The 19,790-nt window shown below is 32.8% G+C and overlaps 1 protein-coding gene and 2 pseudogenes across 2 annotated transcripts in view; 1 reads left to right on the forward strand and 2 right to left on the reverse strand.

Moving 5' to 3' along the window:
* The window catches only part of LOC148602352 (uncharacterized), a 101,449-nt gene that overhangs the window by 79,430 nt on the left and 2,229 nt on the right, over positions 1-19,790 (forward strand). The window contains exons 60-76 of one of the 2 annotated variants that reach the window (XM_088553520.1): positions 229-384; positions 1,648-1,886; positions 3,177-3,331; positions 3,772-3,885; positions 4,638-4,772; positions 5,992-6,057; positions 6,708-6,773; positions 7,374-7,561; positions 8,007-8,104; positions 8,552-8,691; positions 9,036-9,091; positions 14,724-14,871; positions 15,606-15,682; positions 17,426-17,536; positions 18,767-18,934; positions 19,208-19,348; positions 19,706-19,787. In XM_088553520.1, the coding sequence (XP_088409646.1) occupies positions 229-384; positions 1,648-1,886; positions 3,177-3,331; positions 3,772-3,885; positions 4,638-4,772; positions 5,992-6,057; positions 6,708-6,773; positions 7,374-7,561; positions 8,007-8,104; positions 8,552-8,691; positions 9,036-9,091; positions 14,724-14,871; positions 15,606-15,682; positions 17,426-17,536; positions 18,767-18,934; positions 19,208-19,348; positions 19,706-19,787 (2,140 nt within the window). Of the gene's footprint in view, positions 1-228; positions 385-1,647; positions 1,887-3,176; positions 3,332-3,771; positions 3,886-4,637; positions 4,773-4,902; positions 5,179-5,991; positions 6,058-6,707; positions 6,774-7,373; positions 7,562-8,006; positions 8,105-8,551; positions 8,692-9,035; positions 9,092-14,723; positions 14,872-15,605; positions 15,683-17,425; positions 17,537-18,766; positions 18,935-19,207; positions 19,349-19,705; positions 19,788-19,790 lie in introns of those variants that run through there. The other variant, XR_015916843.1, reaches the window with a different exon arrangement.
* On the reverse strand, positions 9,449-10,860 carry LOC148602353 (uncharacterized; annotated as a pseudogene).
* On the reverse strand, positions 12,361-13,800 carry LOC148602354 (uncharacterized; annotated as a pseudogene).

Below are 19,790 nucleotides of genomic sequence, written 5' to 3' on the forward strand. Positions count from 1 at the left end.
TTTTCATCAGTGGCTTGAAATTTTGAACACATTATTACTGTAGGTTCGCCATATGATGATATTTATTTATGGAAAAAACAACTTCCTGTCTACAGGGGACTTTGTCTATTTCCCTTATATTGTGATTGAAAGCTGGGGTATCTCTAGTGAGTTATCACTCAAGATTTCTTTTTTGAACAGTTATTAATAGTTTAACTTGCTGAACTGAAAATTTTACTTTTTTTTCAGATTTGTAGCAGCCACACAGTTAGAATCCACCAAAGCCAGAAAAGCCTTCCCATGTTTTGATGAACCAGACTTAAAGGCTACATTTAAAGTGACACTGGTTAGACACAAGAATAAAATTTCTCTCTCTAACATGCCTGTAGAGAAAAAAGTGTCCAGGTATGAAAAAAAAAAATTTCTCTTAGTGTCGGCAAAAGTAGTTATAAAAATATATTAAAAATTCAATTTCAGAAGTAACATGCTTTCTGATTGTGTACAAATAATGTCAATCATCTCATAGACCAAATTCTGTAATGCCTAAGACGTCGTCAACCTTTTTGAAAATAATTTACTCGTTAGATTTTAATACTAAAATTAAATTATTAGGAATGACTGTTAAATATTTTTTCTGTCTATTTGAAATAACCTCAATGCCCTTAGTGCACACTAGAAAAAAACCTGATATGCAAGTTATTTAGTGTACACCAAGTGATTGAGGCTGTTTCAGATAGACCCCCAAAATATAACAGCCATTCCTCAATTAAATTCCATACATTTAGAACATCTGTTTTGGTAGGATCTTCTTTGTCATGACACTTGGATTCATACAGGCACTGTATAAGTGATTATATGGTCATCATCATGAACTTGTGGATCATTACAGTGTATCCATCTTCACCTTGAAAACTGATTTGTTCAAAGTGTCATAGTTTTCCTTTCCTCTTTTGTCTACCCTAGACTTGACTTTTTATGAGCAACTCGGCGGGTGTACCTAGAAAAGCAGAGGGCACTTATCCTACCAGTGCACCGGGTCCATGCTCCAAATTTTCAGTGGAGTCCAAGTTGCTCATTTACTTTTGTTACTTTGAATGTATTATATTGGTTATTTTTATGTTCTTTGTTGTTTGTGTCTGTTTTCCATGTCTGGTCTTAGTTCCTGGATTACATTCTTTTGATTTTTTGGTAGAATCATTGGTTCCCTTGATTACTTTTGGACAATATGACAAGATTTGCTTTTTCTGTGTTACTAATATACCATTTGCTTTGAACATAGGGATTTTAGGAGTTAAGCAGATGATAGACTTTGAACATAGGGATTTTAGGAGTTAAGCAGATGATAGACTTTGAACATAGGGATTTTAGGAGTTAAGCAGATGATAGACTTTGAACATAGGGATTTTAGGAGTTAGGCAGATGATAGACTTTTCCTTTAGTACGGATATTTAAAAAAAACCAAACAACCGTGATTCACTGAGAAAAAAATATCTCAAAATATTTATGTTCGTAATTTGTATTACTCCTGATGGTTTGGTTAAAAAAAATGTAAAGTTAGTTTTTGAAAACGAATTTATATACTTTCTCTTGCTTTTTTCAGACTAATCTGATTGATTCTTGTAAATAGCTATACTAACACTTCTAAGAATATTGAATTATTTATTTCAGATCAGATGGCTTTGTAGCAGATGTGTACAAAGTAACACCCGTTATGTCAACCTATCTCCTGGCCTTTATAGTTGGGGACTTTAATAGGACCACTAATACCACAAAGAATGGTGTAGTATACAGTGTATGGTCCAGGCCAGAGTCTGTTGAACAGACCAGATTTGCTTTGGATGTAGGAACCCAAGTTCTGACTTTCTACGAGAATTTTTTTAATATAACATTCCCTCTGCCAAAACAAGGTTAGCATGTTGCTGAACACTGACAAACACATATTGTATTTTATGCCATTATAAATTTACTTGTACTGTGAAAGTACTTTTTCTTGAAAACTTGCAAGAAATAATGTCTGTTCATAGATAGATGTCGTGAATTTGATTCCTGACGAGGAAGTTTTCTTTTCGTTTGGAACCAAATTTCAGAGTTTGCTAGAAGACCATAAAAAAATCTACTCAACAAAAAATGATGCTTTCGAAGTTTTTCACTATTTAATTTTTATTACCTCACCTGGCCAAAGGCCATGTGAGCTATTGCCATCACTTGGCGTCTGTTGTCATGGTTGTCCATCGTCGTTGTTAGCAATTTTACAAAACTCTTCTCCTCTGAAACTACTTTACTAATTAGAACCAAACTTTGTATGAATGTTCATTGGGGTATCCTGCATAGAACTGATGTGGGGATTTTTGAAATAGAACAAAGGGGTCAGACAGTAGTTTTTCACATATATTTCCTAAACCGTTAGGTTTAGCTGAATTCTGATGCAGGTAAAAGTGCTCAGCATGATGAGATCTATCTCTGGTCAAATTTTGGTTTTAATCCGTTAAGTCATGTTGGAGTAATTACCCTTTTTCAACGATTTTTGCTATTTTCAATGTTATTTCTTTCAAAAATCTTCTCCTCTGACCCTACTTGACCAATTGAAACCAAACGTGGTATGAATGTTCCTTGTGGTTTACTGCATAGAACTGATGTGGGGATTTTTGATTTGTTGAAAAACATGGCAGCCGTTACTAAAAATAGAACATATGGGTTAGACAGTAGTTTTTCACATATTTCTCCAAAAGGTTTATCTAAATTCTTTCAACAGCTGAAATGATCCATATTATTAGAACTACAAAAGTCTTCAGACTCCTTGTAAGAGTTATTGTCCTTGAAAGGGGATAAAATTACTTTTTTTCAAAATAGTTTTCAGTCAATATCTTGAAAACTATGATAGATTAAAAGAAACTTTCAATTGTTAAAAAGATCTTGTGATAAGTCCTACCAAAGACTTCTTGAATAAAAATTGTTGGACAACTTTTTGTTTAATTTATTGCCTTTGAAAGGCAAAATTCAACAAGGTGAGCAATTCAGGCTCCTGGTAGCCTCTTGTTTCAGTTTGAATTTCATGACAAATATGAGTATGATAATAATTTACTATTTACGGCATGCAAATTGTGTTGAATATTAATTCCAGATTATGGTCAAAAGAACATTGTGAAATTTAGGAGGAATATCATAAAGTCATAAATTTTTTTTTTTTTAAATTACAGATATGATAGCAATACCTGATTTTGGTCCCGGAGCCATGGAGAATTGGGGACTAATCACATACAAGGAGAGATATCTGTTATATGAGAGAGGAGTCTCCTCTGAAAGCAGTAGACAAAGTACAGCTACAGTCATTGCCCATGAGCTTGGTCATCAGGTAAGTTTTATACAGGGTTGGCACAAACCACGGGAAACTGGGAAAAATTTTGGACATGGTGGAAATTGGGAAAATACTAAAAATTTTGGGTAAAATTAGAAAATTTACTAATAAAAGTGAAAAACTAATTGAGATATTTCTCTTGTGACATGGTTGATTCTTCTACGAATGTTGTATCTATTTGATTTGACAGTGAATCATGAGTGTGCATTTTCTGTGACTATAACGACTTGGTGAAGCTAAAATATACCAAGGTTTCAAACATTATTCATCAAGCAAAAATTTAACCACAATGCTGGAACCACAAACAGCATGGAGTCATTACATCATGCATTGAAATAATGTAAAATTATCATTTTTCAGGAATAAAGAAAAAATGAGGGAAAGAGACAAAACAACAAAATGTTATTTTACAGCTAATTAATATCCCTTTATTTCAGTGGTTTGGGAATCTGGTAACAATGAAATGGTGGGATGACCTTTGGTTGAATGAAGGATTTGCTACATTTATGGAGTTTCTCGGAACTGATCATATATTTAAAGATTGGAAAATGGTGAATACCTTGGAGAACGTCCCACACTTGTCAAACGCATGTCTAACATGAGTGACACTTTTTCCTGTATATCTTTTCTTAAATTTAAAGATTTTGTGCCCTGTTTACAAAGTTCTTGTTGTATATAGCTGTCAGTTCTTATGTCTATAGGGTATGTAATTCTCATCACGTGATGTCGTGATTTCATGAGAATGGGTCCTCATCTCCCATTCAAATGCATTGAGATTCGTCATTAAGATGGCATTGAGTTCAATGTTAAAAGCAAAATATCTTTTTGTGAAAAAATACTGATAAAAAATGACAAATATCTAGTTCTACTGGATAAAAATGTTAAGAAAAGCATAGAATAGAAGATTTTGCATAGAGATACAGCGTTTTAATTTCCCGGAAGTGAACAATAAAATGCAGACCGGTCTTCTAATTTCAATAGTTCTATATCTAAAATTCCGGAAGGAAAACTGAAACTAGAATGAGACTTACCAACCCTATTCATCAGGCAAAAACAGCTGTGTTATTTGTTTCACCTATCACATCCAATATTTGGTTGGTAGGTAGGGCAATTATTTTTTTATACAAATGGAACCAATTAATACCAGTTGATTTGGTGAATCAGAATATTTTAAATGATTGAATTAATGATCCACTGAACTTTGTGGGAGTTATTCCCTTTTGACCTTTGAAATGGGGGGTGTACTTTTTTTAAGGCAAAACAAACTTCAATATTTTATTTTTATGGATCCCTTTTTTTCTAGTTTGATCAGATGGTTGTCAAAGAACTACATCCCATGTTGGACTTTGATGGTTTGGTAACATCACATCCAGTATATGTACCCCTGACGAATCTTGGAGAACTTAGTTATATATTTGATGTGATTTCATATAACAAGGTAAAATTAAAGTGACATACAGAAGAGGGATAAAAAACATATGACAAATTCTAAGATCAATTATCAATTTTTGACATATATTTTGTTGTAAAAAAAATACAAAAAGTAATTTTTCTGTTCTTATATACAGGCTATATCTAATATCAGTTTCAACCAGAGAACACTGATTACAAACAGCAAATGTACATCTTGGCATGCCATTACAGTACCTGAATGGATCCATGCAACAAATCATCAATCACCGATCAGTTTCTGGTCAGTCATTCATCTGTCAAACCGATCGATTTAAGTGGTGATCATTTTACATAACAAAACTGCAATCAGATCGGTCATTGGTCATAGGTCATCGATCCGTCCGTTGTGTGGATTGGTTCAAGGACTGTAAACAGGTCAAAATTTGTTTTAGGTAATGTTTCTTTGGAATTTTCAGGAATTACACTTTCAGAACATGCCATTCCTGCAAGTTTATATTGTTTGGGTATGGTATTTACCAGAACAATGCAGATAGAGAAATGGTTCAAAATGAAAAATGCCAATAAAATTAATTACGTCCCTAAAAAACTGGGGAAATTCAGGAAATTCAAAATCAGGATTCTTTTTCGTGTCAATTTCTAGTATTCAGATACAATTACACACAAATCTTTCATTTCTTGGTGACTTAAATGATGTTTCTTCTCTCAAAATGATGTGGCTATGGTTTTAGAACATATCTATGCTTCAAATAGCTATAGATATCTGGTAAGAAGAAAAATAAAAAGTAAAATCCTGCCATCAGATGGATATTTCTGGTTGGTTGAGAATCTGTCATTTAACTTTACTTGACTATTGAAGCAGAATTTTAATAAATATAACAGTTATTTTGATAGCAGCTTTTATCAGCCCATAATTTAATTTCAGAAGTAACACGCTTCCAGATATTGGATAAAAAAGTTTGTCCATTATCTTATAGACCAAATTCTGTAACGTAACCTTCTTTAATGATTTACTTGTTGAATTTTGATACTAGAATTAAATTATAAGGAATGACTGTTATATTTTTTTCTGTCTGTTTGAAATAACATCAATGCTCATGGTGCACACTTGAAAATAATCTGATATGCAGGTTATTTACTGTGCACCAAGTGATTGAGGTTAATTCAGATGAACCAAAAAAATATAACAGTCAATCCTTAAATATACAAATATCATCAACATTGTACAATGTATTTTTTTTATATAGGGTGGCAGTGTGATAAGGATGGCAAGACATTTCCTTGGAGAAAGTACATTTCAGAAAGGCCTAACTGTGAGTTCTTCATTCTCTGAAGTTTTTGGTATATTGATATATAGTCAGTCAAAATCTAATTTTCTTTTAAAGACCAGATTTTAAGAATAAATTACTATTTGCCAGTTATTATTTGCTTTAGTTTCTATCATTCAAGATTTAGAAATACCATGAAATATTTAGGTATTTTTATACCACCAATTATAGGTACTGCTCAATAGATGTTGATGAAAATTTATTGGAATGTACGTGAATTGTTATTCATGAAGTAAGTAAAGTATGGTCTATTTAATGCAAAAAAAGGGGAGTTGACCATACTAAGAAATCAAAGTGAAGTTAGTCTCAAAACTCATTTTAATTGCTGTTTCAATAAAATCGTCCTAATTATTTTCTCTGGTTATGAAAAATGAAAAAAAGCACCATCTTCATTTTTTGGTATTTAAAAGGTAAAAATACCTTCTTCCTTCATATCTTTTCATGTTAATAGGCCTGCCAACAATATTAACTAAAAGTGTGCTAGACATTTTGGATTGAATTGTATGCTGCTTTTGTCCACATCTTATAATTTCATTTCAATGTCCTGTTAATCTAACAGGCTTGAAAGAAATCTATGTCCTATTGACATATTTGATTTCTTATGATATAAAACTTATATGGTAATTTTTTTACAGCGATATTTGAACAACAGGAAATATCAGAATGCAGATCATGACGACTTGTCTAGTGCTCTTAATGAGGTATAGTAACAATATGATTTTGTCCACTTTTTATAGCCAATTGATAATATCTTCTGACCTTGCAAAAACTCAAGGTTACATCTAAATTGCTGCAGAGTGATTCTATAAAATCTCTCAATTGTATTTGGGTGAACTTTATATAAAATATATACTGTAAATGGTTTACATGTTTTGTCTCAACATTGGTGCATAGCATACATAGTATGTGTAATCTTTAACACTATCTGTATTCACCTAATATTTATTAAACAGTTTTTTTAATTAAGTTCCATGTTAGGTTTGGGTTAAATTATCTTGAATTTTTGTTAGGTTGCTCAAAGCATTTCTAGTTAGCTTTTCTAAAGATATATGATTTTGAGGCATATGCAAGCAGATATGTATAATCATTCATTTTTCTGATGTTTGATGTGGCGAAAATTTTTTTATTTGTTTTATCGTTTTGACATATTTTCATGTTTTGTCTAATATTTCCTTCAGTCATGCACATTGTGCGATGAACATGAGGTCACATTTATCATTAAGAAACTTTTGATATATGTATTATTAAATTGTTTTGATAAAATGGACGCATTCATTTTTTTTTTTAATTTTGGTTTTCAGCAAGCTCAAATAGATCAGGTTAAACTTCCCACAGATGTAAAATCCATTATGGATACCTGGTTGCTTCAAATGAATTATCCTGTTGTCATGGTGACAGCAACAGGAAGAGGTAATTTAACTGCCACACAGAAACGATTTCTCCATAACCCAGAGGCTGAAGATCCCTTACAGTATAAATCACCTTATAAGTAAGTCATGTGACCTGCCTTCTATGTTATTGATATCTTTTCCTGTTTGTTTTTTGTTTTGTTCTCCCTGTTTTGTCTTTCTTTGTTGTTCTTTTTATTATAAAAACTGATGGGGGAGGGGGGGGCAGTTCTTTTTTTCATTTTCATTGCCCAGAAAGTGATGATGGTCCTTTGTTTATATCCAGATAAGTAAAGATGACGGAGGTGTAATTTGTTTTTGAATAAGTGATATAAAGGTAATGGACCATTTTGGAGAGACATGATAGCCTGCCAACCAAGAAATCAATTATTTTTTTTTTATTTAATGAATTTGTATAAAATGTTTATCACAAGGTTTAAAAAAATTCAAATTTGCCTGAATAAAAGCTAGGAAAAATTTGGGAATTTGTAAATTTGTGCAAGTCCACCCAATTAAAATCTATAAACTTGCAATTTTTTTTTAAAGTTACAGATGGTATATTCCACTTACAATCACCAGTAGTATTGAAAAAGATTTCACAAAGACCAGCGATGAAGTCATGTGGTTCAATGATACTACTGCAGGTATGAATGTTTAATAAACTTACTCAACAATTGGAGGGTGTGTTTGAATCACCTTGCCCTTCTTGGTTCTGGCACTTAAGCTTCCTAGTGATGGGACTAATATTAATGAACACTGGGTCTTTCTCAGTATGGCAAAACATAAAGAATGTTGCATGTTAAACTACTAACTTTATTTATAACGGTAATTATAGAAAACTGTAAATTCAGATAGTTTTAAATGCATTTTTTCTGTAGATTTTGTTACTTAAAAGCAGATTTATTTATTTTTTGGTCATGAATGTGTCGCGGTCATTATCTGAAATTTAAATATTGTATTTTTTTTTAAATATGCATAATAACATTATACTTTCTCTTACTTCACTGTAAATTATTATATTCCATATGATAGTTTGCATAATAATACACACAAGTGGAAAGCTAATTTCTTGTTATTATTTTTTTTTCTAGATTTTACCTCTGTTTCAATACCTATGGAGGATGGGGCATCCTGGATACTGGCAAATGTTGGGCAGCAAGGTGTTTATAGAGTGAATTATACTGCACAGAATTGGCGGGCAATTATCAAGCAACTCAAAGCAAACCACACGGTAAGACAATAGAATATCCTTCAGCAAATCATATTGTAAGACTATTCAGTATTTATTTCAATTCTTGATTGCAAGAAAAGAACATTAAATTTTATATTTTGTTGTCAGAGAAACCACAGGTTAAGGTCATTTAAAGTTAAATATTTGGTTTTCAGTAAATATATGTGGTAAGGCAATCCAAAGGTAGTTTGTTGATATTTTTGAAAGTGTAAAGAACTATTTTTTCTGAGAAACATTTTCCTGAAAGCCTTTCTATACTCAAATTCACCATTTTTTTTACTAACTTTTTATTAAAAAAAAATGTACAAATTTGTAAGTTTTTTTTTCTTCCTATTTACTTGTAGGTAATATCTTCAGTTAACAGAGCACAGCTAATCAATGATGCCTGGAGTTTAAGCAGGTAATTAATTACAGTAAAAAAATTGATTAATATGATTTTGTTGTTCCCCAAAGCACAACTGTCAGTCAGTCAGTCAATCTGTCAGTCAGTCAGTCTGCCAGTCTGTCAGTAAGTCGGTCAGTCAGTCTGTCTGTCAGTAAGTCAGTCAGTCAGTCAGTCTGTCTGTCTGTCTGTCTGTCTGTCAGTCTGCCAGTCAGTCTGTCTGTCTGTCTGTCTGCCTGTGTTCAACTCTTTGGAAACTGTCAAACAGATATTTATGAAACAAATGAAGGAGAAAACAGTTATTGCATTTAACAGATAATTTAGTCTTCTGGATAATGTACCAATTTTTATATCCAGCCACACGAAGAGATGAGGTTATGTTATACTCTCAGAAAATTTGTGAGCCCATTTATATTTACACATGGAATGATCTTTTTCAAAATGCTTAACTGTCTTAATTCTACTGAGCTAATGGAATAACTAAACCAATAACTAATATGATATCCCAGCATATAAAAATGAAAATTCCTCTGGGGAGATCCCTGCGAAGGATGTCCTAAATACTGAAATCTAATTAATCAAGTGGAGATCCCAGCAGGATTAAAATATCTGAGATAATCATAAAATTTTTAAACATAACCAGCCTGTTTGATGTATTATTATAATGGGGGAACATAATTCCCAAAGAATTATAATGGCCAAATGGAATTAATTCAAATTGAATGAGTGACAGCCCCAAGAAAATAATACATAAGTATAAGTATAAAAATAAAAAGATTCTATATAACTTATCAAAATACAATATTCAAAAACTAAAGGAAGCTCAAGAATAAAATAATTACAATATACATGGTAATGTGTCTGTAAACATATTTTCTTTTGGGCATCACCTATAACATTCTCATCAGTTCACCTTACAAAACAGTCTGATGACCAGCAGCCTAAAGTTTGAATAATGTGGTCTTCAACCCCTGCTGCCGCTAAAAGAATGACCACAATATTTCTCATCAGAATGACTAATTCGAATTAACATTTGTCTAAGTAAAGAAATAAAGGTATCTCTTGTAAGTGCACATGTTTCAAATTTATTTTCAACAAAAAGGGGAGAGTCTTGAGTAGCTCCCATGTTATACCTATCACTAACATACTTATTCATATTCATCACTAGTTGAAATTTGTTATTTTCAAAAATTGAAATATTTACACCTTTTCTGAATGGATCTGTTTTTGATGACCTCAATTTAACTATGTATTGATTATTATCAATCAGTACAATATCCAACATCAATAAACATTCATTACAATTATTCTTACCCTTACTGGTAAATTCTTCACATCTTAAAAAACCAAAAAAGGCTGTTAAAAATGCAGCCTGTAACATTAAGTCAGTATAAAAGGAGAAAATACCCCAACTACAAGTAAGTTGCACAATAATTTGAGAATATCTGCAGTAATAGGTAACCTGTCTTTTCTAAAATTGTTTTGGGACTTTTGAATATCCCTCAAAACATAATACAATCTGTCGTCTATCCGTGTTGGATCACCTAGCCCTGCTTGGAGATAGTAATAACGGATACCTGCCGGATATAGTTTTATGGTATCATGCTTCAAGTTTTTACTACTGTGACGATATAGCAAAATAAATCAGATGATCTTCTGTAATATCTGGTAGTTTAGATACGGAACAGGTAAAGTAATGTAAGTTCATAAACTTCTGAATAGTTCTGAATAGCAGAGTTATAAGTCTGTTTAGTAACTCTGAGTCTGTAATTCTAGCACATCATTATTTCTGAATGTGTCAAACACGGTGTCGGATCATCCTCTGCATCTGGAGCCAGAGTCCTGAATTTCTGCATCTAATAACGAGAAATAGTCTGCAATGTTGTTATTAACACCTTTAATATGTTTAGCAAGTATAAGATAGGGATTTGATGCTGCATGAAAGGTCAGTTTCCGCATAAGTTTCATAATACTTTTAACTTTAGATCTACCCTTTGAAATAATGTCAACTGTAGCCATATTGTCTCAATGAAATAGTATTCGCTTATGTTGCCATTCATGCCCCCAAAGCACACTAGCCATGACTATTGGATACAATTCATAAAATGCCATAGGTGTTTGTTCTTCTATTAGCTGACACGGAAAGTTGCCGTGAAACCATTTGTTTTGGTAGAAGCCACCAAAGGAAGTTAATGTTGCATCAGTATAAAATTGTAGATCTGCTGCTTGTGAGATATTATCATCAATAAAAAATGAAACACCAATCCATCCTTGCAAAATTTATACCACATTTCTTAATCTAACTGAATGTGATGATGTAATTTCTTAACTTCAGTTGATTAAGTGAGACACAAACGACCTTCCTGGTATTATTACTCTACTGGCAAAATTCATATGACCCAGTAGGCTGAGAATTTCTCTCTTTGTACACTTATAGCAATTTCGAAAAGAATCGATTATGTCACATATTCTGTTAACTTTCTCTTAGATTGCCTCCATACTAACTGTGTCTAAGAAAATCCCTCAATATTCAATAATATTACAAGGTCCTTCTGTCTTCTTTGACAATAATGGTATACCTAAATTCTTAAATATACTTAAAAAGATTTCTTTAGTCTCTGCTGCATTAGCGCATGGTGTTTCAATCAGTAAAAAATCATCTAATAAATGAAAGATGTTATCTATTCCGTAATTGTTTGTTGCAATCCGACACATAGCCTGTGAAATATTGTCAAAAATCTTAGGGCTAGAACGAGACCCAAAAACTAACTGTGTGTAAAAATAGTACATATTATTCCATTTAATACCATGATAAAGCCACAACTTGGAAGGAATTGGTATATTCTTAAATGCATCTGTAATGTCTGTTTTAATCAACCATGATCCTTGACCTTGTAATTTAATCAAATTTATTGCATCTTCGATAGTGACATAATTTAATGAAAATTTTGCTTTATTGATTAAATCATTTGAGCTTGGATTTGAATCATCATCATGTGGAGCTGATAGATCCATGATGAGTCTCTTCTTTTTAGAGTACTTTCCCTCAGCTATTCCGATGGGATTTATATGAAAAATATCGAAAGGACTTCCATCAAAAGGTCCACAAAGATAGCCTTTTTCAACTTCGCTATTAACCACTTTGGTGACACATTCTGGTTGGGATCTTGCTGAAAGCAAGTTTTTACATTCAATAGAAATTTCTGGCAGTGTTTTAATACCAGTATCGAAACCTTGTCTAAAACTGGAGATCAAGTAACTTATTTGAGAGCTATGAGGATGTTCAGCTGATTCTAGTTCTAACCTATCAACATTTATTGGTGTGAAAATGGACATGTTGTAATTAGTCACATATTTGATTTCTTTCTCCATTGATTGGCCCCCGCTTTAGGGGCCCTTCCTCGTTTTTTGACAAAGGACAATTGATAACTGAATGGTCTTTCTTGCAGTTGGTACATAAGTGTAAATTGTTACACTGAGGTGCGGTACAACCTCTTATGCCATTGAAATTGTTGCAAATTTCTTTACCCATGTAAAATATTCTGTTTCGTCCATAGGAGTCTTTCAAGTTATCATTTTTAGATGATCTTGACTGAATTGAGTTACTCTACTTTTGCAAGATGGTTGGACAGAAAGTGGAGGGATGCAAAGTACTGGTAGCAATGACCACACGAATTTGGTTTCAAATTTGAAAAAAATGTTACAAAACAGTGTATTGTTCCTCACTGACCAATCTACTAGTCTGTTATTGTAGCGCAAATGCGCAGCAGCTTTTAAAGAAAACTGTTGGTGATATTCATAAAAACCTCTCCCTGAATACCTTGTACCCATATCGACTATGTCCTGTTCATAAAGATCAAGTTTGTTCCTTCTATGAGGATTTGCTGTACACATAATGTTCTTGTATACGCTGAAGGCTTCAATAAATTCGCCTAATGTGAGGGACCTGTTTAATCTTGGATCAGGTTTACTAGCACTTTGAGAAGAATTACAAGTTAAATCATAGTAATCAATCCGGGATCCAATATAATAGGGAATTAATAGAGCTGCTAGATTTACATCCCAACCTGCGATTATGTTAAGTCTAAGCTGGGGAGAAATAGTTTCCACTACAGGCAAAGATTCCACTGCAAATCCGTATTCCATTCTGATTACAGCCTCTATCCTCCACATTGCTGGCTTGTGCCTCACTGCCAGCAGCCGCTGGTATTTGTCTCCTGCTAGTGTTTGGAGACTGAAACTGGCGCCTCGCCGTCTCTAACATGTAAACCTCACTGACATTAGGCAAAGTAACATTTTGGCCCATGGCAGTGCTGGGTACTGAAGTATTAATGGAAGTGTCTGATATTGTGTTAGAGCTAAAACCAATATTTCTTGCTTGATCGAGGCTATTTTTCGAAAGAGTGTTAACTTTATTTGTAAGTGATATCACTCTTTGCTGTAAGCTTTGCATGTTGTTAGATAATTTAGACACTATTTCCGTGAGAACTGCTTCTCAGTCATGATTAGTCACACCCGTTGATGCATTATGGGATCACGCAACTGTTGAACACTTTTTTTTGCCGATTCTCTTCACCTCCTGCCTCTTTGTCTCTGTGCGTGCTTTCCTGGCTATTCTGATTTCCTCCCCTTTCCAGATTCCTAAGTATTCTTACTAAAGCCATTCTCCTTGAAGAATTAGATAATCTTAAATTTCTGGCTCTAATTTCTGCTCGTAAGGGAGTCATTGTCCAGTTCTAGTATAGTTCTGGATCATAAGATGCTGGTCTCTCTTGATGCTGTCTTCGATTGGGTGCCATTGTTCTAGAATGTTCGTACACACTGTTCAGAATAATTCTCACAGTCTAATGTCGCAAGATACAATTCAGTTCCATGTTTGAAATTTACATCTTCGGTATGATGATGCAACCCAGTCAGAGAGTATTGTAAATATTAGCAAGATAAATTTGCCATTGTTGACCCTGTATGTATGCTTCTGCAACTGAAATGACGTATGTAGATAAAAATATCTCTTCTCCAATTGGTCAAAATCTATCATCTTTATTTACCTTCCAAACGCACGTGAACATGTTTTGTAAATAAAGATAAAAGGAAGTCTGTCAACAATTCAAGTTATATTCATGTATTTCTTGAGAAATTCATGGGTATAGATAGTGTGTTGTATATAAACTATCATTTAAATAATTAAATATCATTAAAATACAATTCAGTTGATCAGTAATGACCATTTTAAGTTGTTATAACCTCTATATTTTCTTTTGAATTGGAGTTATCTTTCTTTGAATGTAAAAAAAATGAGAAGGTTCATATGTACCAAGTATTACATTGTGATCTTTTGTGATATAAACATGTGCCTGTGGATATTATATACAACATAATGTGGCGGGGTTTCATTTAATTTCCTAGTAAATGTCCTATTGTTCTCTAGCTTTGAAATAAATATTTTCCAAAAAAGCTTGTTGGCTTATTTATTTAACATTACTGATTAAGATTCTATGAAATTCGTAGGTACATGTAGTAAGAATAAATTTTCAGTTCTAGAATGCCTGGAACTGAATTTTTTTTTTTTTTCAAAAGCAGCTAACTTGCAGATAAAACAGGAAAAACCCATAACAGTAAAGGTTTTAATAGCTGGGAAATTCCATTTCAGAGGAAATCAATTGGACACTGATATAGCTTTAGGAACAGTAGAATATCTTAACAAAGAAATGGATTATATCACACGATATGCTGCTAACAGACAGCTTGACTTCCTGGATAACATGCTGTCCCAGTCAATATACTACGGGAAATTTAAGGTAAAGTCTTAAAAATATTTCATTGAAAAACTGAATGTTTCATTTCTGATGTTTCATTGACAATAGCACATTATTAATGAAGCCCTCTAGCCCTTCATGTCAAATATATGTGCCTAGTACTTGATAAAAGTAGTCCACTTAAAAGTAGTCCACTTACTTGTTAGCATGGCCCTAAGAGTTTCATCAACTTGTGAAACATAATTTATAAATGAGATTAGCATATTTTTATGATATGCACAATAAACCTAATTGTATTGGAATATCATGGCTTGTTTCTGTCTTTTACTGCATGAAATGTCCTAAGATAATGGTTCTATGCTTCTTAATAAAGATTTTAGGTCATTGCAATTTTTGTGAAAAATTTCTTTGATATTATTAGCTGTGAAATTCCATTTCAGTTTGGTAATATCTTATGCCCTAGCTTTTATATCTGGTGCATATTTGGTTCTACTGTTGGCTTATAATACACAGCTAACATAATTTCTCATGATTTAAACTTTTATATAATCATGGAATTTAATTGTGTAACTATCTTTAAGTGAAATTCATATGAATTAAGATTTCACATGAATTTTATACATGTTTACAAAATTTTCAAATGAAAATAATGTGGTGAAGTGAATTTCACATGAATACATTGAAAAAATGACATGAAAATCACATTAAATTGAAGTGAAGTTTGTGTGAGCAAAATGATGAGGAAATAATTTAAAGAATGTCATTTTTCTTTGAAGATACTTATGAGAAAGTTTGTACAAGACGCCTACAAGCAATATGGATTGAATAGGACAAATCTCAATCATATTCAATCGTAAGTAGAGACCACTCACATGACTAAAGTTAAGTGGAATAATACAATGAATCAGTGGAACTTTTATGCTCATTGTTTGGCCAAACTTCTGTACATGAGATATAATTATTATTTAGAGAACCTGTCCAAACTGGATGCTGAATAAACTGGAAACCTGATTAAAGCAGAAACTTTCTTCAGTCCTCATCTTTATTGAAATACATGTTGAAATTGTGCAAACCTGAGAAATGTTAAAATTGAACAAATTGTTTAAGTAGTACTCATACTTAAGAATCATGCAAATTCTGTAATATGTCATACACCCCAAAAAAGGCTATACATTTTTATTTTTGTTGTCAAATTGCTTTATAGGTCTATATGATGAAATGTATAATCATTCATTCCAATCTGTCTGCTTTAGGAAATTATATTTACATTGAAAATCCAGTAGTTTCTTTTGCATTTTGGTGTCATTTACAGTTATCTCCCTTAATTTAGAATTCTGCAGTACATTCTATATAATTTTTATCTTCCAAGAACAATGGGTTATATGAAAAGTTGCATTTCAATTTCTGTTTACAATAACAATTTAAACAAAATATCAAAAATAAAAATAAATAAGCTTTCCAACCATGAATCACTTTTTGCATGATTCTTAGCTGGAGTACTACTTAATCTAAGAGAGAGCAAGTTTTGACAGGTTTCACTGTAAGAAATACTGAACAGATACTGGTTTATAGAAATAACTTTTGTGTAACTCAGTAGGAGGCAGGAATGAGAGGATGAAGTCATTATTGCTATTTTAAAGTATTGGTTTCAAATTTGATAAGTTACAATTAAATTAAAATATATTAAAATTGGTGATAAATTAGATTGAATACTTCCTTCCATTACGCAGAGAGGTATCCATCTCTTACCAGTTACTGCTCTTACACCACTGAATGAAATTAAATGAAACTTTTACAATCTATTACACATTTCTATTGTGCACAATGTTTTTAAGATATTGATCCAAATAAATTTAAGGGTTTTACATTAGCAAAACATGGACTTGGTCATTAATGAATAATGGAACACATGGGTACCCATTTCTTATCCATTACTTCTCGTACACCACTGAATGGAATTTAATTAAACTTTAAAAGAATCTTTATTACATATTCCAGTTGTGCACTTCTTGTTTTAGATTTTGGTCTAAGTCATTTTGGAAGTTTAATGAATGGGGGAGTTGGGGTATCAATCAAGTAAGTAATTGCTCACAGTTTTTAATGAATGGGGGAGTTGGGGTATCAATCAAGTAAGTAATTGCTCACAGTTTTTAATGAATGGGTGAGTTGGGGTATCAATCAAGTAAGTAATTGCTCACAGTTTTTAATGAATGGGGGAGTTGGGGTATCAATCAAGTAAGTAATTGCTCACAGTTTTTTTAATTCATTTAGATATATGATGTCAGAGATAGTGATTAATAGGTCAAAAGTTTAATTCATGTGGATTGCTGTGGTTGTAAAATTTCCTTAATATTTTTATAGGCAGATATGAAGTCATATATGATGATTCATAGGTCAAAAGTAGGATAGTTAGATAGGTTTCTGTAAGATCAAAGGTTAGATAGTGGGATAGGTTTCTGTAAGGTCGAAGGTTAGATCATGGGATAGGATTCTGTAAGGTCAAAGGTGAGATAGTGGGATAGGTTTCTGTAAGGTCAAAGGTTAGATAGTAGGATATATTTCTGTAAAGTACTGTTGAAGTTACTTGATATTACAGATATTTGAGGTCAGAAATATCAAGCAAGGCCTGTAATCATGATCACCCTGAATGTGTCACTGAGGCCAAGGAACAGTATAAAAACTGGATGAAAAACCCGGATCAAAATAGGTATGGTATAAAAATCAAAACAAAAGGAGATACTGTTAACATATTTATTTTTTCATATTTTCGATATTTTTGCAGTGGGCAGAAAACACTGCAAAATGGTACCTGTGAATGTTTTTGAACTACATAATGCTAATCATTTTTGAAACTGTGAAAAATTGATACTTACAAATATGTTCACTTCACAGAATCCACATAAAATTAGCAACTACAAATATTAATATGATCATAGAAAACCTTCGGTGATGTGTGCAACCTGGTGGTCAACAATTAATACGATCATGGTATTGAAAACCTTCAGTTTTGTGTGCAAGCTAGTGGTCAACAATTTTAAGTTCCCTTTTGGTTATAGATCCATCAGTATTTGCAGAATGCTTGAACACAAGTCTTTCTGCAAGTCTCCATCAGCCTAACTGTGTAATTTCATATTCATTAGTGTTTTGTCATGTGTCAGCCCAAATAGAATGAAGAAGATGGATAATTATACCATTTATATCAGACCACCTGTCTTCCAAATTTGACCTATTGACCAAACTTACGACAAACATGATGACTTTTCATTCAGAATTGTCAACTTTCCTTTCATCTGTGGCAACATCCCTTCGGCACCTGCGTATGGAGTGTTCATATCACAACTCATACGTTATGCCAGAGCTTGCTGAAACTATGCAGACTTTTTGTATCGCGTTAGAACACTAACAAATAGGCTTCTGGAATAGGGTTATGTTGCTACAAGATTGAAGTCATCACTGCAGAAGTTTTATGGTCGTCATCATGAACTCGTGGATCGTTAGGTGTATCCATCTGCACCTTGAAAACTGATTTATTCAACGGGTCATAGTTTTCCTTTTCTCGTTTGTCTCCCCCGGACTTGACTTTTTATGAGCAACTCGGCGAGTGTTTCAAGAAAAACAGAGTACGCTTACCCTACCGGTACACCTGGTCCATGCTCCCAGTTTTTAGTGAAGTTCGAGTTGCTCATTTACTTTTGTTACTATGTATGTATGATTTTAGTTACTTTATGTTCTTTGTTGTGTATGTCTATTTTCCATGTCTGGTCTTTGTCCCTGGATTACATTCTTTTGATTACAGCTATAACCTTGGTTCCCTTGATTACTCTTTGACAAAACTGTTAAAAAACTTCATATGACAATTCAGTTATTATAAATTACAAAAAAGAAGTAATGGGGACAAAACTGAACTGTTTTTACTACTAAACCTATTTATTTTCAGAATCAACCCAGACATACGGTACACAGTTTACTGTACTGCCATAAGAACAGGTGATGAGACAGAATGGGACTTTGCCTATAGGCAGTACAAACAGGCAACAGTTGCCTCTGAGATAAACAACCTCCTTAATGCCCTATCCTGCACAGAGGTACCATGGCTATTACAGAGGTATGTCTCCTGATGTCTGTCTGTCTGTACATCAAAGCTATAGATCCTCTTGCCTATACAAAAGAACAATGAAATTTATTGAAGTAGAATTATTTGTGGTGATATATTTGTCTGTCTGTCTGTACATAATGTTTCTCTGAGCCTTAGGTTTGCAATGCTGTACTGATGAAGTTACATGACATTCTAAAAGTTTATTTTAAGTAGGTGAAACAAAGGTCTGTTATAGTGTAGCCATATGTGTCTGCAGTATAACATGCATTTTATCTGTTACAGATTTTTGCAGTATGCTTTGACTCCTACAGAAATCAGGAAGCAAGAGACGGGGAGTGTTCTGGTCAATGTAGCATCTAATCCTGTAGGCAGAAGTATTGCTTCTAACTTTGTTTTGTTAAAATGGGATTATATTTATGATGAGTAAGTATAGTGTGGTCAGGTACACTCTAACGTTCTTTTTATGGGTTTTTTCCCTATTTTATTTAGATTATGTATATAATTTTCATAACTGGTATACCTACACTTTGTTATGTATAATTACTGTTATTAAAGAGGGTAATTTTAGCAAAACATTGAAGCAATGCCTATTGCTGTAAAACTATTAAACTTGATGAGTTTCATGACATAATCCAGAACAAAGTATATAAAAAGAGCTTAAAAAAGGCACTTAATGTTCCTTCCTTCCAAGAAAACCATTCAGGCCCCTTAGCAGTATGTCAGATATCAAAGATCTTTCCTAAAAAAAATTTTTTCATGTTATGTATTATGTACATTTAGATATCTAGCTGGTTACTGGAATGGTGGTGATGTAATAAAAGTGCTTTCTAAAATCATCAATACAGAATATCAACTACAGCAGGTG

Source organism: Perna viridis, chromosome 11 (genome assembly GCF_037379345.1).
Source record: "Perna viridis isolate PV_CMFRI_1.1 ecotype Kerala chromosome 11, ASM3737934v1, whole genome shotgun sequence".
NCBI classification, from domain to species: Eukaryota; Metazoa; Mollusca; class Bivalvia; order Mytilida; family Mytilidae; genus Perna; species Perna viridis.